This window comes from Artibeus jamaicensis, unplaced genomic scaffold (genome assembly GCF_021234435.1).
Source record: "Artibeus jamaicensis isolate MK-2021 breed Jamaican fruit bat unplaced genomic scaffold, CSHL_Jam_final scaffold_537, whole genome shotgun sequence".
NCBI lineage: Eukaryota > Metazoa > Chordata > Mammalia > Chiroptera > Phyllostomidae > Artibeus > Artibeus jamaicensis.
Window position 1 is genome coordinate 38,556,842 of NW_026522047.1, and position 23,159 is coordinate 38,580,000.

The 23,159-nt window shown below is 55.5% G+C and overlaps 1 protein-coding gene across 2 annotated transcripts in view; it reads right to left on the bottom strand.

Annotated features, from left to right (window-relative positions):
- Positions 1-272: 272 nt before the first annotated feature.
- The window catches only part of SCARA3 (scavenger receptor class A member 3), a 34,642-nt gene continuing 11,755 nt past the window's right edge, over positions 273-23,159 (bottom strand). The window contains exons 2-6 of one of the 2 annotated variants that reach the window (XM_037135602.2): positions 21,431-21,484; positions 20,082-20,201; positions 17,067-17,165; positions 15,060-16,103; positions 273-2,053 (exon numbers count right to left, since the gene is read on the bottom strand). In XM_037135602.2, coding sequence (XP_036991497.2) covers positions 1,602-2,053; positions 15,060-16,103; positions 17,067-17,165; positions 20,082-20,201; positions 21,431-21,484 — 1,769 coding nt within the window. In that variant the 3' untranslated portion in view covers positions 273-1,601. Of the gene's footprint in view, positions 2,054-15,059; positions 16,104-17,066; positions 17,166-20,081; positions 20,202-21,430; positions 21,527-23,159 lie in introns of both variants that reach the window. The other variant, XM_037135601.2, reaches the window with a different exon arrangement.

The following is a 23,159-nucleotide window of genomic DNA, read 5'->3' on the forward strand; positions in this document are numbered from 1 at the left end:
TCACCTCGTTCCCCACCGGGTTCCTGCTCGTCATGGGTAACTCCCTCAGATACCCCTGGGCCCTGGTCCCAACAGGACCACTGTGAACTCCCCGCAGAGCTCAGTGTTTCTGGAGGAGGGGGCAGGGGTTCAGCCCCAGACGCCACCATGGGACTGAACACGCAGGGCACCTCTGGCCCACGGGTTCCACGTGTATTCAAAGGCCATGTGAGGCAGAGCCCTCAAAGGCACCACGCTCCCAGTCGAGCAGAAAGGACCAGAAGACACCCCTCTCTTGGAAACAACTCTTTACTGAGTCAGGAACGCTATGTTGCCGATATCATAAGTAGGAGAATTAAATGACAAGTGGGACGGGTGGGCGTGCAAACCAGTTGCACGTATCTTACCAGTGGGGAGGGGACTAGTCTCTGAGTCAGGCTGGGGAGGGGACAGCTCCACGCCCCACGCCAGGGGAGGTCGGGCTCTGCTGGGACACAAAGGCAGGGCCGCTTCGCAGCGAGTTGGGCCTGTGGGGGACCGCCCTGTGCTCCTTTCTGCCGGGCGTACAGCGAGTCAGAGGTGAGCGAGGGGTGACGTCCAAACGCACCTCCTGTGGACGTTCAGGCCAGTCCCTCCTCGTTCAGGTGCGCTTCTCATAGCGAGGGCCTGGGGCATTCTGGGTTACGGGGGCAGGGCGGGGGCATGGCGAGGTCACTGGGCAGAAGGAGAGCTGGTCCTGTTATCGGGGGTCAGTCCTCCCCCAGCCACCACAGAAGGGCCCACCCCAGGAACAGACAGCAAAGGGGACAGTTTTCTAGGCAGCCCAGTGACCACAGCCTTCGCCACCCCTCCCCCACCTTCCACGGGCTGGGCGCCACTGACGGATGCTCCCGGGCCCGGTGAGTGTCCCTCCACGGATGAAACTCCTGTTTAGATTTCTTCTGGAATTCCTTGCAAGGAGGGGCAAGGACTTTTCTGTAGATGTGGCGGAAACTGCTGGACTCCTGGGGGCACAGTGCGCAGGGCCCGAGAGTGTCAGCCGAGGTGGACTCCTCTGTCCTCTGTGAGACAGGGTGGCTTCCAGGACTCCACTCCCACAGTTAGGGGGAGGGTCTGCGGGCTGCCAAGTGCACCTTGGCCCTAGGGTTGGCACCATAATCCCCCGTAAAGGTTTCCCTGGGTCTCTTCAACCACGGGGAGCCCCAGGAAACTACTGGCCAGGATGGGTGTGAAGATGCTGGAAGGGCTGACGTTGGTCACCAACTCAGGGACAGATTCCAGACCCCCTCCCGAGGTAGCCGCCTCCCTGGCCGGCTCAGTCACAGGAGACGGAGGCCTGAGGCCTTCCGCCCTTTCCTCCTGCCCAGCCAGGGACGCCCAGCCGGCCCCCCTGGCCAGCAGGGAACTGCGTGTGTGTGCATACACATGTGTGTGTGGGGGGAGGCTGTTTTCCACGGTGCAGTCACCACTAGGGAGCCCAGAGGCGCAGGGGCAGGCCTGGGCCACCCCCTTCGGGATCAAAGGAGCACAGTTGCCTGCACGTAAGGCTTTCTGAGGGCTCGCTCTGCCCTGACCCCCTTCCTGGCATTCTGTGTGGCGGTGTCTGGGACCGGGGACCCTCCTCAGTAGCGGATCTGGCTTCCTGGTGGTCCTGGGGGCCCAGGAAGGCCAGGGGGACCCTGGATCCCTGGCTCACCCTTAGGTCCCGTGGGCCCCCGCTGGCCTGGTGAACCTGTCTTCCCAGCAATCCCTGGTTTTCCCTGAGGCCCCTCTGGCCCTGGAGACCCTGGGGGCCCCTCTGGCCCTGGGGGTCCCACATCCCCTTTGGGGCCTGGCTGTCCTCTCGGGCCTCCAGTTCCAAAACTGCCCTTTGAGCCTTTGAGGCCTGGGAAACCTCGAAGGCCGACCGGCCCCCTCTCCCCCACGGGTCCTGTTTCCCCGGGCTGCCCCTGAGGGCCCTGGGGACCCGGGGGGCCCAGGCTGCCAGGGTCTCCTTTTGGTCCTCGGCCACCAACAGGCCCTTTCACGCCCACATCTCCCTTGAGTCCTCTTGGTCCTGGAGGGCCAGGGGCACCTAGGGTTAGAGAGAAGAGGAGAGAGGTCAGTCCAGGAGGTGCAGGGCTCCGAGGTTTTTTCAGGAAGTACGTACGGGGCTCTGCGGCACCCGCGGGCTCCGCGGATGTGAGGCCTACGACCTGACCTCTCTGAGCTGGCCCTACCGTCTGTGCAGAAGGGGTGAGAATACTCACGGATTCTGAGATGACGCATGCGAGTGCCCGGCAGGAGGCCTGGGGCACAGCGGGCACCCACTGTCCTACTCCGGCGACTGTCCATAGCTCTCCACGTGCACTCAAGTTGGGGACTGACAGCTGTCCTGCTCCAGAGGCTGGCCTGGCCTCCTACACCTCCTCGTGGCCCTCGTTGGCTGCACTCACCCCTGCCACACCCTACACCCCAATCCCAACGCTAGGCTTTGAGTATGACCTGTTAGGGTCTGGGACCAGGAATGAAGTCAGGTGTTATGGAGGACAAGGCCAGTAAGGGCGCATGAGAAGCAGCTGCCTCCCAGTGTGAGTGGGCAGAATAACTGCCCAGAAAAAGGACAGCTCCTCCAGGAAGCACACCCTGACTACTCCAGGCTCTTCTTAGAGCTCTTGGGGCTACTGCTTTCTGAATATTTTAGCTGGCATGTAGAAAGAGAAGTTGCGGGACAGAGAAAGCAGACCCTTGGGGCCTATCTGGTGGATCCTGACACACAGTGGAGCTCCAGAAAGAGCGAGGGCCTTGGCTTACATCCTCCATCTGGGCCGGGCGGCTGGCACACGGCAGGGGAAGCTCAGTATATGCTTGAAGAGGATGATTCACCAGACAGCTGTGAACGCTTGCTCCCACCCAGCTCTGGCCTGGGGCCTGGGGGAGACGCCAAGATGAAGACATGGCCCTTCCTTAAAGAGCCCGGTCCAGCACCCAAGCCAGGGCTCAGAGGACCGTATATCCTTCTAGCTGCATAGGCCTGCAAGTTACCATCTCTCAGAGCCGTGCTGACCCCGAGGGCACAAAGCAGAGGGTAGCCACCCCTCTGCCCAAGGCAGGTCAGAGTGCTCGGGGCAGAGGGAGAGGGCTCCTGGCCTAGCGAGGGCGGCAGAGTGGAGAGCAGCTTCGGCCTCATGAGGGAGGCCAGGGCTCGGCCTGGCTTTCTTCAGCAGCCTCGGCATAAAAGTGGGGGGAGCTGTGCACCCCAGGGCTGGCCTGTAATAGACAGTCCGGTGCCCACAGTCAGCCCTCTTTAAGAACTCCGCTGTTACATCATCCCCTTGGCAAAGAGAGTGCTAGAGTTCTTGAGCTGGGCAGGAGCCAGTCCAATTCCTTTATTTCACAGAGGAGGCAACCAAAGCCCAGAGAGGTGAAGTGATATCCCCAGAGGTCCCCGAGTGGAAGCCAGAACCCAGGTGGCCTCTTGGAGAGAAGGGATCCTGTATGCCAGGGGCTGGGAGCCCTCCCACCGGCTGTGGTGCAGCCCCGTGTCAGGGCTCCTGCCCTGGCTGCTGCCGCCACCGCTGACCACCCTCCCCCTTGCTCCCCGCACCGGCCAGTCCATTCTTGTCTCCTTCCCAGAGTGTGTCGGAGTGGGACAAAGTGTCCGTGAGTACTGTCCTCTATTGTCATGTAAGCTGGGACCCAGAACCTAAAGGGAGGCAGGCCCACCAGGGCCAACAAAAACCCTCCAGCCGTTCCCTGCACCGCCTGCAATGCCCGCCTCCCACGCACAGCAGGGATGTGACCCTCCGTGGGCTCGGCTCACATGGCCTGCCAGCATCAGGCTGGCTGGAGGCATTGCCCTGGCCAGGGAGCGGCTCAAGGCGGGACCTGCCCTCTGGTGCAGAGCAAGCCCCACCCCCACCCCAACGCGGCAGCCAGAACAACACAGAACAGGGCACAGGCGATGCTTGAGCAGAGACTGCCCTCCCACCCCAGCCTGGCAGGACGGTCTGGGAACTGGCAAAGCCACCGCCCTGTCTTCACCCCAACTCTGCTCTTGGCGCCTGGGCCAGCTGAGGCTGGGCGAGCAGAGCGTTCGGAGCGGATGCAGCCCTGGAGGCTGTGTGGGCTGACGAGTCAGTAGGCCATGGAGGGACATTCTGAGCTCACGCCCGCACCTATAAAAGGGAGTCGCACCAGTTCCTCGGGCCCTGTGGCTCCATGGCCATCCCTGCTCGTCCGCCGCTCCTCTAGGCTCACGCTCTGCCCGCTCTTGGAACTGGCTCCCGGGGCTCGCCCCCCAGCTCCCTGGTTCTTCACTCTCTCTCCTTACAACCACTTCTGTGGACTCTGCCCTCGTCCTCTGGATGAATGGTCCACAACCGCCATCTCTAGCCTCGACCCGGGAAGAGCCCGAGGAGTTTCAGTCCCACGAGCACGCCCTGCCCGGCGCCCGGTCCAACTGGAGCCCCCCCTGCCCCCACTCTCACTGGTTCCTTTCCACGCCACCGAGTTCAGCCCACAGCCTCTTCTCCCTGGCCCCTGAAAGGCATGGAAGCCAGACACAGGGCTTCTAAGGGTTTTATGTCCTCTCTCTCACTCCTCCCGACCAGGCAGGCCCCTTGGCTCCCCCTTCTAGAGAAGCCTCGTATCTTCTCTGGATGGGGAAGGCCAGGCACCCACGTGCCCTGGGTAAAGGTGTGTGTGGAAGCCTGGGTCACAACTCTACCTCATTGTCCCGGGGGCCCCAGCCCCCAGTGTGGTGGAAGGAGGAGGATGAGGAGGAGATGACTTCCCTCTCCATACCCACGCCACAGCTGCTACTGCTGACTCCATCTCTGAGAACCCAGACAGGGATCCTGGAAGCAGCCTGGAGCACAGCAAGTAGGGCAGCTTCACCTGGGGCTATTGACAGGTGCCTGGGTCGCAGGGGGGACCTTCCTTGCCGCCTGCGTCACAGGCCGGTGGGTGGGGCTGCACCTGGCCGCCTGGCCCTATTCCGCCCGGGTTCGCTCTCCAACCTGTCCGTGACCTGCCTTCTCTCGAGGAGGGGCAGGGCGGTGAGGGCAGTGCACGTTTGTCCACCGGTCTCTCCGATGCCCCTGGCACTCTGCACAGAGATCATAGCCCCACTTTACAGATGAGAAACTGTGGAGCAAAGAGTGGCAACGTGCCCAAGATCACCAACCAACAGTAAGGGGCAGAACAGGAATTCGAACCCAGGCCTGAGAAGCTCTGTCTCTTTCTCCCCACCCTGCTGCCTGTGTTCCTCGTCACACTGTGGCTGGGGCTCCTGGTCCTTCCCCTAACCACCCACCCTCCCACCACCCCACCCTCCTGCCCTGGTGCTGCCCAGAGAACCGAGAGGGTTCCCTCAGGGAGGGGAAGGGGTAGCCAAAAGGACTATGCTATTCAGGTGAGCCCTGCCTCCGCCTGTCCCTCCCGGGCCAGCCATGAATCATGCGGTCAGAGAGAGGAGAGGGGCAGGACCTGGGTCTGGCCAGGAGGAAGTCAACAACCGTAGCTCAGTGGTTAGCACAGGCAGAGGGCATGTGGACGCAGGCTGACCAACACGCTCTCCAGGACACAGTGCCCTGACGTAGCCAGGAATGAGGTCTTGGTGTCAGCAGAGCTGAAGGGCGGAGGACAGGGGGACTGAGTGCTGCTCCGAGCAGCAGGGTGGCGTTTCAGGCACAGGAGGCGAGGGGAGCAGCAGAGGTAGAGCGGGGGAGTCGGGGGCGGGAGCAGAGCACCCTGGCGTCCCGGGGAGGCCATCATTACACAGGAAGCCAGAGGCTGTAATTAGGCCACCCTGGCCCATTAGGGCACAGCCACCGCTGACTGCATGTCTGGGACAAATAGGTGGTCTGGCCCTGTCTGCACTGGGAGCAGAGAGGGGGTTGCAAGGTGATCGGGCAGGAGGGGCCTAAGAAACAGCCAGCTTGCAAGGGCGGAAGGACACGGAGGCAGAAGGGGTACCCCTGAGGGAACTGGCCTGGTGCCACCAGAGGCACACTGACCGGGACTTGGGGGCCTTGGGTTGCAGCCCCAGCTCTGATATTAACACACTGGGTGGCTGGGGAAGGCTCTGTCCCTCTGTTCACTGAGAATAGTGGCCGGGGTCTGGAACTCTCAATCCTGGCTTTTGTCACCTGAGGAGCAACTGAAAAAAAAAACAAACCACCAGTGGACTTGCACTTCTACCTCTAATGGCCTAGTTTGTAACAGACTACACCTCCCACCAAGTGCAACCAGAATCATTACATAAAAATACCAGAACAGCTTTCTGAAGGCTTTGGAGAGAGTTCAAAGACCAAAAATCCCAGGGGGAAGAGAGACTCAGTGAACTAAGCCCCAGGTTTGTTGATTAGTAACTAACAGGCTTGGGCGGAGAGGCTGGGGGGCTGCAGCTGTCCGTCTGAGAAGCTGAGTCAGGCTTTCAGCAGCTTCCGTGGGGCTGGGGCTGCAGCTCGGGGCTGCCCACAATCCGGGTGGAGACTCGGACCAAAGGAGAAAAGGAAACAGTGTGTGCATTTGCTCTAAGAACCGCTGGGCGGAGAAGCTGATCAGAGCATTCAGCTTCATTTATTCAATCCTGGGGGCTGGTGAGAGTTCAAGGCCAACGACATGGTAGGACCATGCCCTAGAAGTAAGTCTGTATCAGAAATCGGCCACTGGTCAGGGTCAGGGGTTCGGCAGGCACCAACCGAAGCTCACAGCGTCCTCCTTCCCGTCTCACCCTTGCTGCGCAGCAACAAGCGAGCCTCCCCCGCGGGCACTTGCCTCACCGCCACCTCCCCAGTGGCTCCTGTGCCCTGAACAATAAAATACTGCAACATTCTCCAGTTTCCCCTTTTTAACATGTGAACCCCTAAACCCTTTGGGTGTGGGAGAAGGACGGAGGGGAAGCTTATGGAACAAGACTGAAGATCTGATCCCTCTACACCTCGCGCTCGGCCTCTGCCCTGTGTTCGCCCCGCAGTTCGCACATTCACCGAGCCAACATTTCCCGAGAACCTGCCCAGGGCCGGCAGGCCTCCGGGTGCCTGAGGAGGAAGACAAGGAGCCCGCCATCAAGCAAATCACAGAGCCACCCTTCCATTAGGACACTTTTTATACTTTACAAAAATGTGTCCACATTGATACTCACAACTACCCCGCAGGATACAGGTGGGGCAGGTATTTAATTCGTGGATGAGGAAACTGAGCTGAAAGTAACCAAGAGCTTTGTCCAAGGTCATCTGCCTAATAAGCACTGATATAGATGGTTTTCTGTCTCCAATTCCCGACTCCCATAGACCCTGTCTAGCACAGACACAGAAATCATCCTACAGGGTAGGAAGAGAGAAATATTTGGAGAGGCACGAACACTGTAGAAATACCACAAGCTTTCTGTTGAGCAAACGGAGGTTCAAAATTCATCACAGAGCTGGACAAGGTCCGAGAACAGCTGGTCTTAGCCCTTCGTTTATAGATGAAAACAAACAGCAGAGGCTCAGAAAGATTAAGTGATTCTCCTAAAGACCCAGAGTGAGTTACAAGCCAGGCTCCTTTGCCACGCAGTTTGAGAGTCCCGGCCCCGCCATCGGCACCGGGCACCTTCCACTCCAGCCGTGGCCACTGCTGTCCCACTCTCTTTATTCTGATCTAGAGAGCAACGCAGCCCCAGCCATGGGGAGACCCCACTGCCAGAGCCTGTCGGCACCTAGGTCTGCACTAATGAGTGAGTGACAAGTTCTGTGGGAAGGCAGGGACATTTTGTCCTTAAAATTTTCTGTCAGATATGAGTCATTCTACATGTGCTGATTTAACAACCAAGAGGAATGTTGACCAATAAAGACTATAAACAAACGGGCAGAGGCTGAACTGAGAAGCAGAAGCGGCTCAGACGGGTGTCCCCCCGCCCCCTCACTCTCCAGGGAAGACAAGGTCCCTGGATGAGACCACTGCTGTTCCAGGGACCCCAGCAAGCCCGACTTCCCACGACTAGGGTTAGGTTATATTTAGCATGAGGCTCTGGAGCAGCTCCCCTGCCAGCTCTTCTGGTCTCCCGCCTCTCCCTTCTCCTCCACTCTCTGCCCCACACCCTCTACCACCCTAAACAGGACCGAGCAGAAATGCTGTTTTGGTACTCGCAAGCCCGTGCTCTGAGGGCCTCCTCTGTGTGTGACCTTGAGCCCATTCCTCACCCTTTCCCAGTCTCAGGTCACCTCTCTGTTAAGTAAAGACACCAACACCTCTTGTCCACGGTACAAAGCTGCCGCGAGGTCACAATGAAACAAAGTATGTGAACGGGCTTTGTCTGTCCCCAGGAAAGCTTTCTACTGCCTTTGTTCTTAGCTCGACTGCAACAAAGATGCACATTACTAGAAGATGAACCAAAAGAGCTATCTCCTAGTGCCTGGATTGCAACACTGTGTTCTGGACCTCCCACCGATCCCACATTCTAGGGGAATTCTGTGGGAAGATTTCAGTTGCCAAGGAAATACTCAGTAACTGCTTTTGCTACAAAAATATGACAATAGGCAAACAAAATCTGCTCTCCCATGAGGCCCCCAAACCACCAATCCAGATTAAAGAAGAAATTATCCCTAGTGGCAAAAATGAGGCAAAAGCGATGGCAGTGCGGGTTGGATACTAACTGCATAGGTAGAACCGGACAACAAGAGAGGTCAGGTGTGAGTCTGAGCTCTGCAGAGAGGACAGAGCTGCCTGGGAGAGTGGGGGCCCCCTCGTTCCTCCTGGAGCTCCCTGGATGACTGGGCCCAGGTATGCAGGCCCCCCCCCACGTCAACTATACGCTCTGGAATGACCAGATCTGCGTGGCTACTTATCCTATTCTCCGGAGCCAAGAGCTGCTGTGGTTTTAGGTTGAACATTCTCTCCACAGACATGCACTTCCTGGGGGAAGCGCCAGGGGATCTGGTTACAGCCATACCGACTCCTCGTGAGAGGGAGTTCTGATTGGGAGTCTTTGGGGCCATCTTCCAGGAGAAAAACCGTCAGCGCTATTGCTGTGAAGGACTGGAATGAAAAAGTAATGGTGTTTGTTCAGGGTTGGACTGTGTCCCCTCAAAATTCATATGCCGGAGCACGAACCCCCGGCACCTCTGAATACAACCTTTCTTGGAAATTGGGTCTTTGGAGGTAATTGTGCTTAAATGCAGTCGTTAGGGCGGCCCCTCCTCCCATGTGGCTGGTGTCTTCACAAAAAGGGGGAATTTGGACCCAGAGACAGGCGCTCACAGAGGGCAGGGAAGGTGCCTCCTGGGGAGGCAGGAAGGGCCCTGACGGGTGGGTGGTCGGTGGGCCGGCACATGGGCCTCAAGGAGACCCACAGAGAGGGGGTGAGAAATCTGCACCGCGTGGGGTCGGTGCAGGTAGAGGAAGGGGTCCAAAGACTCGGGGGGACTGGAATGTCGGAGGGGGTTTGTCGTTTGAGACCCAGTCACCCACCCTGGGACACACGGCTGTGAGGGAGTGAGGCTGCGAGGGGACCCAGCGTCCCCTGGGAGAGCCGGGATCGCCCTTCTCTGCGGGCCAGACCTCGCAGTGGGAACGGCAGGCACTGAATTCAGAACCTGAGTGCAGTGGGGTAAAGGGAGCCCCGGGAGGGGTGGGGACAAGTGACGGTGCTCGGCCACCAGAGGCAAGATGGGTGTGGTCACTGAACGACGAGAGTCAAAGCAGCACCCAGAACAGTGTGACGTGTGCAGAACTAGGGGTCAGCTCGCTGGTCGTGGTGTTCCCGGGGCTGAAATGGAAAGGGACCCGACTGAAGTCTCACCTGCTCTGTGTAAGCAGAACAGCTCTGGGTCACTGAATAAAGTCCAGTCCGAATCACAGACACGGAGTCGTGGCCCTCGGTCCATTCTCAGACCTGAGCCAGTTTGCAGACCCAGGACGCCCTGAGCGAAAGGGAAGTGGGTCCCTGATGACAGAGCCCAGGACACCACCAGACATTTACACTGTGACTCCAGCCTTCCCCAAAGGGGCCTATGGCCAGTCCCCAGAGTCACCACATTGGGGAAAAGGAAATAATCAGGCCTTGGGGGGCTGCCGGACCCCAGCTCTGAGCTGACACTGACCCCAGGACACCCAAGGTCACTGTGCCCCCAGGCAGGGCAGGGGTCATGGAGATCAGGTGACCGATGGAGTGTTGGCTCAAGTCCATCTCACAGCGGGCCCCGTGGGTCCCCAGCACCACCCTGGGTGATTCCCCCAGTTCTGGATCTTGTGTAACTGGGACAGACATGCCGAGCAGCTGGCAGAATTCCCACATTGGTCCCCTGGCCAGTGGCAGGAGGGATAGTATGTGGGAAAGGCCTCGTGGGAGGCAGAACGGCCCCCACCTAGGAGACCAGTGAATGAAAGTGACAGCACGTTCCTGGGAGGGCCACAGGGATCAGAGCCACCATCAGGACCTAACAGTGATCCCGCCCACCTCTCCTCTCTGGCTCGGACAGGAGAGTGACGGGGCTTTGAGAACCACAGAGGATCTCTGTGAGCTTCCCGGGGCAGTGAGTCCCACTGCAGCTGCCGTGCCAGGCGTGGTTTCACGTCCTGAGCAAAGTAACACATCCCCTGGCACTCAATCACTTTTAACAAACGCCCTTTTGCTCTGTTCATCCCTGACCCCAGGGCCCGCCAGGAGCAGGGTGCTCTCCCCCTCACTGCCCGACCTCGCGGGGCTACCATGGCTGCAGGCCTCCACCGCGATGAGGTCACGGGGGCCTTGTTCTCCTTCCTCTTCCTCAAGACACCACACCGGTCCATCACACTGATGGCATCATGCCGAATGTGCCGTGAGTGGGCGAGCAAATAGCAGCTCACTCTGGTGCAGCTCTGTCTGTAAGACACTTACTTACATGTCAGAGGGTGGGAAACAAACCTGACAGATTTCAGGGTCCTGCCACGTCAGTGAAATCTCCAGGGGCCCCGTGGACGGGGCGTATTCAGATGCCCCTCCAAAGGTGAGGTTGCATCCGGCCTCTCCTACAATCACAAAGCAGGCACCAGGCCCAGTGGGCCTCTTCGGGTTTGGGAAGCAACGTTTTCCTCATGCAGGTGTGAAACTCCAGCCCATTTTACTGAGCGACCCAGGAACCTGCGGGCGTTGGGTGGGGCCCAGAACAAGAGCAGGCTCTGCAGCGGGTCCGGCCACACACAGGCGGCCCTGCCACTTGGGTCATCCGACCCAGCATGTGCATCTGTGCTTGAAGTGGCCGTGGCAGACAGGGGTGCTGTCTGCAGCCTTTGGTGGGTCCCTACAAGTAAATTGCAGTGCAGGCCCTTAAGAGCTGGGGGCAAAGCACCGTTACCCTTTGCAGATAACTGCTCTCCTTTTGAGAAATAGTTCTCGGCCTGCTACTGAGTGCTCAGCCGTGGGCCAAGTCACCGTGCGACCTGAGCTGCCCACCATGACCTGGGTGTCACCTGACCCTAAAGCTGGGCGTGCAGAGCCACACTCCACCCAGACGGACAATGTACGTAGGCGACTGGGGCTGAGCAGGCCCCAAAGGCATGTAAGTAAGTCGTACAAAGAAGTGGCCCACTGTCCACGGTCCCCACTGCTGTGACACTGCCTTCTCTCTCTGTGGCGTCATGGGGAGTGCCCTGGGGTCAGTAGACAGGGGAGGAGAAGACTCGGTCCAGGTTCTGCACGACACGCGGGCGTCACCTCAAAGTGGACCACTGCAGCCCCTCGGCCCCTCTCTGGGACACCCCTGAAGGACCGTGGGGAGGGGCCATCCTCCCAGGGGGCAGGCCTTTTGGTCGTGAACCTGACCGTTCTGTCTGCTCAGAAGGAGAAATGGTCAGACAGGCCCTTGGTTCACATCGCTTTGTTATAAGGTTGATAAGAGAGAAAAAGTCAGTTCCCAGCCAGGGCCGCCGTCGGTGTGGGGTTGGCACGGTCTGCCCGTGTCTGCATGGTCTTTCTCCGGGGGGCCAGTTTCCTCCCACACCCCAAGGACGTGCACCTCAGGCGACCGGCGTCTCTGTGTGGTCCCAGTCTGCGTGGGTGTGGATGTGCGAGTGGCCCTGCTGTGGAAGCAGGGCCCGTGCAGGGTGGGGGCCCACTTCACTCCCAGAGCTGCAGGGAGAGGCCCCGCTGCCCGAGGGCCTGGGCTGGACCGAGCAGACCGCAGAGCATTTCCCTGCTTGATTCTATTCATGTTTCTCAAATGTATGCAGAGCTCACATTTATTTCAGTGTTTAATAGTAGAAATGTTTTGGGTCTTCATTTAGAAGTTTGGTGATGCTTTTGTGACCAGAAATATGCTGTGGGAACTTAAGTCTTATTTGTATCAATTAACTTAGAGGAAAAATGGTTTCATTATACATCATTTTGTTTAAAGTTGCAGTTTCCGGGAACCTATCGACAGCATTAAGTGAAGACCTACTGTGTATCAGTTCCTAGTCTGAGGCCAGTGATTTATTTGGCTGGATGGTCAGGGACTTGGAAAGAACACAATTGGAAAATTGGTTGAAATGATATTTGGGGAAGAGGTACGAGAATAGTTCTCTTTGAATGGGCAAAACACGCGAAGATTTGTGTTCGATGTGAATGCTCAGCAAAGGGTGCCCAGGACAGAGGAGGATTTTAACAATCGGGAGGGCCGGGCAGCCTGAGCTGAGGACTCCAGTCCGCCGCTTTCCCCAGCCCCCCACCAGCACCCAGTGGGCTTGGGAACAAAGTGGCCGTGGTGACAGGGCTGGAGGTCATTCACAGCTTTAGCAACATGGACATCCAGCCACCAAGGCTGACGACGTGCTGAGAGCCCAACCCGTCAGCAGATGGGACCAACACAAATCCCCGACATGCACCATTCCCCAGGGGGACCTGCCGGCTTCCTGGGGGCAGGTTGATTACGTTGGACGACTCCCGTCCTGGAAGGGGGTGTGTTTTGTTCTTAATGGAAGAGGCACTGACTCTGCATGTGGATACGCCTTCCCTGCATGCAATGCGCCTGCCGAATGCAGCATCCTTGTGCTCACAGAATGCATTCCCCACCATCCTGGTACTGCACGCAGCACGGCTTCTGATCAAGAAACTCACACACAGCAGCTGTCGTGTGACAACGGGCCCCTGACTGTGGCACTCTCTGGTGTTTCCATGTTTCCTACCATCTTAAAGCAGCTGGCCTGGGGGGCAGTGGAACGGCCTTTTGAAGACTCAGGTACAGCGCCGGTTAGGCGGCAGGCACTTTCAGGGCTGTGTGTGCTGAGTTGGTGTCCAACCCGTGTTGCTGTTTCTCTTATAGCCAGACTCACAGGCCCAGGGGCCGGGGTGGAAATGGCAGTGGTACCACGCACCGCTTTCCCGAGTGAGCCGCTGGCAACATTCTCACTTCTTTCCCTACAACCTTGTGCTCTGCTGGCTTAGAGACCTTGGTTCCAAAGGGAGGGAGGTTTCTGCCAGGAGACACAACAATGATTCCATTGAATGGGAAGCTGAGACGGCCACCCAGGCACACTGGGCTCCTCAAGCCTCGGAACTCACAGGTAAAGAAGTTGCTGGGCTGACTGGGGTGACTGGGCCTGGCCACCGAGGGGAGGCTGGACTGCTGCCCCACACAGGAGGTGTGTGTCTGGGGTACAGAGACCACTTAGGACGTCTCTTAGCAGCACCATGCCCTGCAATTAAGGTGAATGGAAAACTACGACCACCTTCAAGAATGAAGGTTTGGGTCACCCTAGAATCGCAACTGGCCGAGGTGCTTGCTGAGAGAAAAGGGACTATGGGGTGGGTGGTGGAAGAAGAGCGTTAGTTATAAACGCCAGCTGCGAACACGTGACCAGTTGCAGAAACGAGGGCTGTAATTGTCAAGAGCATCTCTTCCTTATTGTGTCATTAATGTAGGAATATATGTAATACACAGAATATCTTTGTTTCTTCCCTCTCTTATTCCCTTATCATGTAACATAAATTATAAGGTGTACTGACTTTATATCACAGTATTTAAATATCATTAACTTTATATCATAGTATTTAAGTTATGAGATATTAAGGCAAAGAATTGGGTGAGGGGGTGGGCTGGGTGGAAGGGGACAGAAGGAAAAAATGAAACCGGGACAATTGTAATAGAATAAGCGACTTATAAAAGGGGAAGCGTGAACATGACTGAATTACTCCACCTCCCCTCCTGAGGAGGGGTTCGTTAGTGTGTTTCTGGTTGTACACAAGAGACTGGTGTCATGTACACCAGGTGAAATGATGACCTTGTCACTGTCTTCATTTGGGGACCAAGTATGATTTAAGGACATGTGTAGGAATGCCAAGTTGAGAAGGGGTAGACCTGTGATGGTTAATTTTAGTTGTGAACTTGACTGGGCCACGGGGTGGCCAGATATCTTGGTCAAACATTATTCTGGGTGTGTCTGTAGGGGTGTTTATGGACGAGTTTAACACTTAAATCAATACTGAGTAAAACAGATGGCTCTTCCCAGTGCGGGTGGGCCTCGTCCGATCAGCCGAAGGTCTGAATAGAGCGAAAGGCCGATGCTGCCCCAGCAAAGGACTCTCCTGCCTGACCTGGCGGTCTCCACACTCAGACATCATCCCTCCCTGGTTCCACAGCGGCTTCCCGTCTTTGGAGATAGACTGGGACAGCAGCCAGGCAGGTTTTGGACTTGCCGGTCTCCACGATCCTACAAGCCAATTCCTTATGCTCTGTCCTATTGGTTATGTTTCTCTGGAGAACTCTGACTAACACAGGGGTGAGACAGGAGAAGGTAGCATCAGAATGATGGACATCCGCAGGGCAGGTGGATGACAGCACCGGTGAGAGGGTGGGAAGGGAGAAAGCAAGAGGAGACGGAGTTTCCGAAAGACAAGGCCTGCCTCTTTCTCTCTGTGGACCAGTTAAACAAATCTATATGTGAAAAACTAGACATGTATGACAGGCCAAGGCAGGATCACAACACCTTTACAAAAGAGGTTTGCAAGTGCGTCAATACTGCCAGTTGCCTAGGCAGTTGCTACAGGATTGGATTAACCCACTAGGATTTTTGCCTGAAATCGGGTACTTCTGGGTCCGGCAAGATGACCCAGGCCCTCTGGGAGCTCGGCAGTGGCCCGGCCCACGTCTCGCTCTCACCTCGCACAATGGTGACGTTGCGGAGGATTTCTCCATGGTGCGTATCCACGGCCTTCATCTCCTCCACGATCATGGACAGGTTGCGGACGTTGAAGTCCAGGCGGGCGCTGAGCAGGCTGAAGCGCTCCCGGAGCAGGTCCGTGGTGCCCAGCATGAGGGAGACGGACTTGTTCAGGTAGTAGAGCTCCTCAGCGTGGGTGTGGAAGCCGAGCGTGCAGGACAGCCGCACGTCGTCCAGGTACTTGAGCATGCTGTGCACGTGGCTGTCGGTGGCGTTGATGTTGGTGAAGATGGTGCCGATCTCGATCTCGTGAGAGGCCATGCGTCCCTCTAGCGTCTCGAACCTCTCCACCGTGCGGTTCTGGGCGTAGCGGGTGTGGTACTGCAGGTCATGCATGTTCTCCTCGTGGTCGTCCAGGAAGGTCGAGATGTTATCCAGCTGCAGCTGCAGGCCCATGACCTGCATCATCAGGTCATGCATGCTCTCCGAATTCTGGCTGATGCGCTGGGATGAGGTCCCCAGGGCGGCCTGGATGTTCTTGACCACCTCTCCAGTCTTGGTGGAGGTGGTTCGCAGGCTGCCAAAGAGCCGGGTATAGTTCTGCCAGTCGGTGACGATCTTCTGGAGGGTCAGGGTTTCCTCGTCTGTCTTCCGGCGAATCCCATGAATCCATTCTGAAGTCTGCCCCACAGTGAAGTTCATCTGGTGCACTGCAGCCTTGACGTCGTAGCACTCCTGGGTGAGGTCCTTCAGAGAGAGGTCCAGGCCAGCCGTGGTGGCCTGCCAGCCTCTCACCTGGGTCAGGAAGAGCCCCAGAGTCTGATTGACCTGGTGGACAGAGAAGGAACAATTGCCCATCTCCTGGGTGATTTGACTGCTGGTGGTGGAGAGCAGTTCATGGGTCTGAGAGGTCTGGTCCAGCTGGACCTCCTGAGCCAGAAGCATCTTTTGAATTCCCTCCAGCTCCTCCTGCAGTTTTCTGATCTCTTGCCCCAGGTGCCCGACGTCGTGGCAGAAAGAGCAGTTGTTCGGGGCTTTCAGATCTTTGGGAGAAAGAGATACCGTTTTAGTTGCTGAAGGATCACGGGACAGTGGTGGCTTCTTTAAATGCAATGTCTCAGAGCAGAATGAATTGGCAAGTGGCTTTCCGATTTTTCTTCCTAAGCCCTTCTATGAAATCATTTTTGGAAGAACCTTGCCATCTCTATAAAATGATTTTTTATCAAATGATCTGCAATGTAGGATCTAGGATATTTTCTCCATCTCACCACCAAATTCTTGGAAATGCATCTTCCTAACTTTCCTGAGGTTGCCAAGAACCTCCCATGTACATTTTATTTTAAAATTTCTCCAAATATTTTTACAACTGTTATCTGATTCTATTGTCTCACAGTAAACTTGTGGGGAAAAATGGTGCAGGAATTCCTCTGCTGTGCCCGATAAGAAATGAGGCACAGAAAACTGGCTTGGCAAATATCACTGTGGGTCTCGAGTCAGTGGTAGAACAGGGCTTCCTCTTTCCATGACTGCGGACCACCTCTGACCCCTTCTATTATGACTCCTTCCTGCTCACTGTCAGCATGAGAACATGCCACATTAGGGCAGGAGATAAAGAGCAACACAAATTGTGGACACTTTAAGTAGTGACAGGAAAAGAGCTGGCTTACCAAGAAGCTTTGGAAGGCCTTACAAATCATTGCAGGTACCTGGGGATATTGGGGGACTGAACTGTCTTGGACTTCCTCCCCTCCCTGCTGGCTCTAGGATCTGTACCGTACACAGAACTCCAGCCCCAGGGAAGCTGCCCTCCTCCAGCAGCTGGTTCTCCAGCAGGACAAGGAGCAGGGAGCCGTGGCTGTCCCTCCTCACGCCTAGGTTGGGGAAAGCTGCCCTGCTCCGGGTCCTATGCCACGGAGGGGACACTGCACGGGGGGGACCCTCACCCTTCCTCAGTAACGTTAGTCCCCCATCACGGTCATCAGCACATCTGGACACTGGACACTTACCAAGTCCCTGGAGATTTTCCTGCACAGACACAAGCTTCTTGTCATAGATGGCCTGGGCCAAGGAGATGTCTTCTGAGAGAGAGTCTACTTTCCTGAAAACTGTAGGGCAAACACATATGAGGAACTGGGGCAGGGCGCTGGCTCAGAGAAAGGCATTTTCACCAGCCCTTCTGCAACCAAAGCCATTCTCCCTTCTTCCAGGGGGCTCCCCATGGTAGCGAGGGAAAATTCTTCTTATGACCAGCTGGTCACAAGTCTCTTAAAAATACATATCTAGGTAACTGTATCTGCCTATGGCCATAGGATGACACATATATATCTGTTTATATATCCCCCTTAACTATATATATCTGTCAGATATATGTATTATATTATATGTATGTATATATTATAATGCATAACCTATAATTATAGATATAAATTCTCTCCTGCCAAGATTTCAGAGCTAGAACCTGGCCACAAGATAGAATAGGGAAAATTAGAAAAAAATATTTTAAAAATATTCCTAATCCTACTACTGATAAATGCCATCAACATCTTTGTACAGCTCATATAATCTTATTTATCTCCACAATTATTCTATAGCTACATAAACATATACATTTTTAGAAAACCATAACACAGGAAATTGGGATATTCTGAATATCTCGTTTCTTTCATTTTGCATTATTGGTATCATGTCATGGACATTTCCTCACTAAGATTTAAATTGTTTTAAAATCATTGCTTTTTAAAAATAAGATCTCATTTATTTATTTTCAGAAAGAGGGAAAGGGAGGGAGAAAGAGAGAGAAACATCGATGTGTGAGAGAAACAATCGGTTGCCTCTTGCACGCCCCCTACTGGGGACCCGGCCTGCAACCCAGGCACGTGCCCTGACCCAGAATCTAACCAAGGACCTTGGGTTCTCAGGCCAGCACCCAATCCCCTGAGCCACACCAGCCAGGGCTACAATCATTACTTTTATCATCTGTTAACACACTCTGTATAATTGATTCAACACTTATAAAAGTCCCTTAATGTTGGGGACATTTAAGGTATCTCCCTCTCTAAGCCTACAAATGAAATCTGAGTAATTCTAGATCCTAGAAGTAATCCCTGGATAAGATGGTTGTGTGCCTATGGTTTATCCCTTAGGATAAATTGCTGCAGTTAGAATGAATATGTCAAAGGGTGTTAACGTTTTTGAAGTCGTCAGTACGTGTTGCCTAATCGCTCCTGGAAGTTATGCCGGTTCCCACCACACGGACAGCCTGGCCCCCCGCTGTGGGCTCAGCACTGGCCAGGGGGCAGAGCGCATCTGGGCGGCACCAGGGCCCCTGGCTTTCTTCATCCGGTGCCTGGCTGGGCCTCGTAGTGACAGACGGGCACAGATTGGACAGAGAGTGGACAAGGTATTTCCCACAGATCCCATGAAGGTCAAGTGTCAGGGGATGGAATTAGCCCCACTAAGAGATTTGGGTGATTCATCTTCTAGTCCGGATTCACCTCAATGTGTTGGATGACTTCAGGCAAGTCGTTAATTTTTCTGATGATCAATTGGATTATCTGTAAAAAGAAAGTCTGAAGCTACTCATAAATGATTTCTGAGGTTTTTACCAGCTCCAAAATCCTATTATTATCATTTTTTTAACCTCTGGGATTTAATTACCTTTGTACAGGTCAGAGCTATCAAGGTTTAATTAGTAATAGTAATCCGTTGAGCAAGCCTGGGAATTCTGAGCATGAGTGTGTGTGAAGCACCCTGGGGTGGGTTCCCTGCACGCACCCGGGCTGCGAGGAGAGGCCTGGCCACCCACAACCCTGAACTGGAGTCATCAGGTTGGAAAATAATCTTACCTGGTCTTATTCATCTTTCTTAGGTGTATGTATAGCTCACATTTATTTCAATGTTTAGTACTGTAAGTGTCTTGGGTCTTTATTTAGAAGTGTGGTGATATTTTTGTGACCGGAAATATAATATAGGAACTTCATTCTTGTTTATAGCAATCAGTCTGTGGCGGAACTGGTTTCAGTATATGCAGTTTCCGAGAACCTACTGATGACTTTGAGTGAGTACTTACTCACTGGGTTCCAGGGCTGGACCAAGCACTGCCTGTCAAGGGTTGGACGAGCACAGGGTCGGCACCTGGTGCGAGCACCTTGCTTGTCCCCTCTAGTCCCACTCTCGTCTCCAATGTCCAGTTCATTAGGGCAAATGAACTTACTGCTTCCCTCAGTGAAGAAGTCTGGAGTTTTAAAATCAGAAGCTGCAAATGGCATGGGTTTGCAGTAAGAAGCCATCGAATTTGGGTTCATCAGTTTACCATAAACTGGTAGTATCCAGAAGGCTGAAGTTCCCGGAATCTAGCTGCATGCCCTCACCTACGTCGGCTGCCACTCAGATAAACAACAGTGTGTAACAGAAGCACCAAACGTCAGATCCCTGGGCTTCGCACATGGGACTCCAAGCTGGTAACTCGGCGCGAGGCCCAGGAATCTGTACTGCAGCAACAGCGGACTTGATGGTGATGCAGGGAGCCATCTAACCTGGCTTTGAGAAAGTCACTGAGACCATGAAGGAGCTTAGAAATGGCCTGATCCAGTGACCTCAACTCTGGATAAATAATAGAATCATTCGGAAAGCTTAAAGATATGAATTAATTCCATTATCTGGGCAGGGCCCACGCAACATGTTTTTTAAAGCTCCCAGGTGATTCTAACATGGAGCCAAAACTGGGAACCACTGATCTAGTCCTAGCCTCTCGTTTCCTCAATGGGAAAACGGAGGTCCTGGGAGGGGAAGGGCCTTGCTCTTGGCCACACAGCCAATTACTGACCAGAAGTTAGGAGCCAGGTTGCAGCTGAAACCAGGCATTGAGGCTCCCTGGCTCTGGCCCTGCGGCAGAGATCTTGTGCGCCTGCGTAGGGGAGCTTTGGTGCTGGAGATCTGACCAGAAATCCCCTACGGTGGAGGAGGGCGAGGGGTGGGAGGAGCCCTAGACCAGCCAGAGGCTGCTGGGAGTCTGCACTCACCCAGGGAGGCCAGCACGACCACGGCCACCAAGAGCAGGGCCAGGAAGAGGTACAGAATCCGCACTGACGTGTGCAAAGACAGGTTCTTCTGGCAACGGCTGCAGCGGGGCCCCGGCTGGCCTGTGTGGGGGCAAAAGGAGGACGGTGTCTTAGGCCAGTGGCTGAGGCTGCAGCTGAAAGGCCAGTTCCATGTCCCTGCTCTGGCCTGTCTCATTGCATTTCACGCTCTAGAGCCTCAGTCTTTGCCCCTCTCGCCGCCTTTCCTCTAGGCCCTACAGCTTTCAGGAATGGAAGAAACCAGAGTCAGGGTCTTCCAAGAACACCCATCACTCCCTCACTCTATGGCATCATCATTCTGCCTGGACTGGGGGCAAACACATCTTCCCGACACACTGGCCTTGCAGTGATCCTCAACGTGGGCAACCAGCACACACTTCACCCCTGCGTGACCAGCCCGTCCCAGTTTGCCCAGGACATTCCTGGTTTTAGCACTGAGTGTCTCGTGTCACGGGCACTTCTCGACGTGGAGCAACCAGGACAGTTTGCCCAGACTGAAAGTCACACACCTGGGACAACCCCTTCAGTCCCAGGCAAACCAGAAGGTTGGTCACCAGTCCCCAAACTTTGCAGGTAACCAACAACTCTTATGGAAACCAAATGAACGGCTCCAGTGCCCCAGGTGGTGCCTGGTGCAGAGGAAGGAGAACCAGGTATTCCTGGCTGCTCCGGCAGGTGGCCAATGCCCAGTGGAATCTCTAGGGTTTGTTCAATTTCAGCTGCATATTAGGAGTACCGGGAATGTCTAAAATTTCTAATGCTTCATTCACACTGCAGACCGAAGGACATCAGCATTCCTGAGAGCTGGTCTCAGGCATCCCCGGAGATCACAATTTACAACAGCCAAGGTTGGGAACAGCTACTCCGATCTATACTGACACCCATCAAGAAACCCGACTCCAAGTAACAGCTCAGATGAGCCAAATGCCAGGCTGGATCCTGTGGGCCTCAGAAGGACCAGCTACTTGGCTGGCATGGGATATATTAGCAGGGCACAGTTCTGGGCCAGCTGAAAGACAGGCCCTGAGGGACTTGGCAGAGGTCCCTGACGGGTCTCACGAGGATCCCTGGAGACAGAGAGCACTTGTATCAAACTCTGATTTCACCTGTACTGCATAACGCAGGCCCATGCCCCTCTGTCTTTGAAAACACACCCCCACCCCAGGAAACAGAGGGCAGGACAGCCAGGATTTTGAAGCTGTATAGAGAGGCAAGTGACCAGCCCGAGGATGGGAGCGAGGAGGGACTCCGAGCACAGAGAAGGGGTCAGAGGGCAGCCCCAGAGCCCTTACCCTCCAGCGTGCACGGGAAGGATGGCATGTCCTCATCGCCGGCCAGCTCCTCTTCTGAAACACACAAGGCATCTCCGTCGCCACCGGCCGACCTTACTGTGATGGAGCCAAGCGCCGTCAGATGCCAGGCTGGGACCCTGAGCCACACCCGCCCCTCTCCAGCCACCCCATTCATTAATGGTCCCCACACTTTGTGCCCACCCCTCCCATCCCTGGGCCCAAGTCCGTCCACTTGAGCTCCAGGTGACCTGAGAGCAAGCAGAGAAAACAGGAACAAAGGAAAGAATCAAAGTGGCCGAGGATCTGGGATGTCCCAGCACATCGGGTAACAAGATGCCACGACCTCCCACCAGTGCAGACACACAGGCCAGTTCAGTTGCCTGCTCCACGAGCACCTTGCGCAACCGCCTTCTGGGGCGTGAAAAGTAGTAAGAGCCAGCCGCTCAGTCCAGCTCAGTGTCCTTCCGCTCCCTGACACGCGGGGACCGCAGCAGGCGCATTTTCCCCTAGCCTCTGCCCTTGCTCCCCTTTTTTCAAGGAGCAGACTGGCTGGGCTGAGACTCAAAATCTCCCATCACAGTTATGGGTGCTGACCAGTCGGTGGGAAGACTGACCAATTAGAAAAGAGTAGACCCCCCCAAAAACCCAGGCTGTCTTAGGGCAATGCAGTATGGCGGGGCCTGGGGCAGCGCCTTCTAGGGTTGGGGATTTATGTTGGGGTCTTCGGTCCAGCTGCCCCCCGTGCCACTCTAATTAGTGTATTATTTATTTGCATTACAACTGTTAACCTACTTTTGTCCACCCCTGTACATGTATTCTGAGAAATCAACCTTTTTGGACCTGTGTTGCGTCCTAGGCAGCTACCCCATCCCACTGTCAATCTGCCAGCAGTTTCAGGGTAAGTTTGCCTGGGAGGTTACCAGGACCACTGCGCCTTCCCCGTAACCCGGGCCCGCAGGTGGGCCTACCAGGATTCCTGGGTGCCTCTGAGTCTGTCTGCCCCACCCCTCGGGCCCTCACATCCCCGAGGGTCTCAGCCGAGACGACGCTGCATCGGCCTATCGGACTCACCGCCGACTCAGGCCCCCTTGGGGACACGTTCCTTCCACTCGTTGGAGCAGAAATGCCTTCCAGGCCTCCCGGGCGTGTTCCTCGTTTCTCCCCACCCCTTGGTGCTGCTTCTCGGCCCTCCCTCGTGACCAGGCCTCCTCCCAGTGCTGGCTCCAGCGCTCATTTCATCACTTCACTGTTTATAACCTTTGCAGCGAATCTGGGAAGACTTAAATCAAGCACAGCCGACACCCACCTTCAGCAAACACCCCCCGAAAAGCACACGGCTTTGTCATAACCTTGCTCTCCCTCCGAGAGTCCCCCACATTGGCAATCACCAGCAAGCGGGAAGTAATAAAGACCCCGTTCCGGTGCTTTGCGGAGCGGCCCACGGGAAGGGAAATGACAGCCGCCGCGTGGGCCTCGGCTCTCTCCTGGGGAGGGTTCACCAGTGTTTGGCCCCTTTCCTTCGCTGACATCTCGGCGCCGTAACTCACAGCCCTCCCTAACCCCCAAAGATCTCTCTTCTCTTTCTAATCCTTTGGACTTCCTGTGCGCCAGGGCTGAGCCTCGAACCTTGGGGACCCCTCACTTGCCTCTATCTGGAATACTACAGCAACTCCCCACTTTCGCCTTGTTTATTTTAATGAGAACACGATCCAAAGCATTTGTGAGGCTT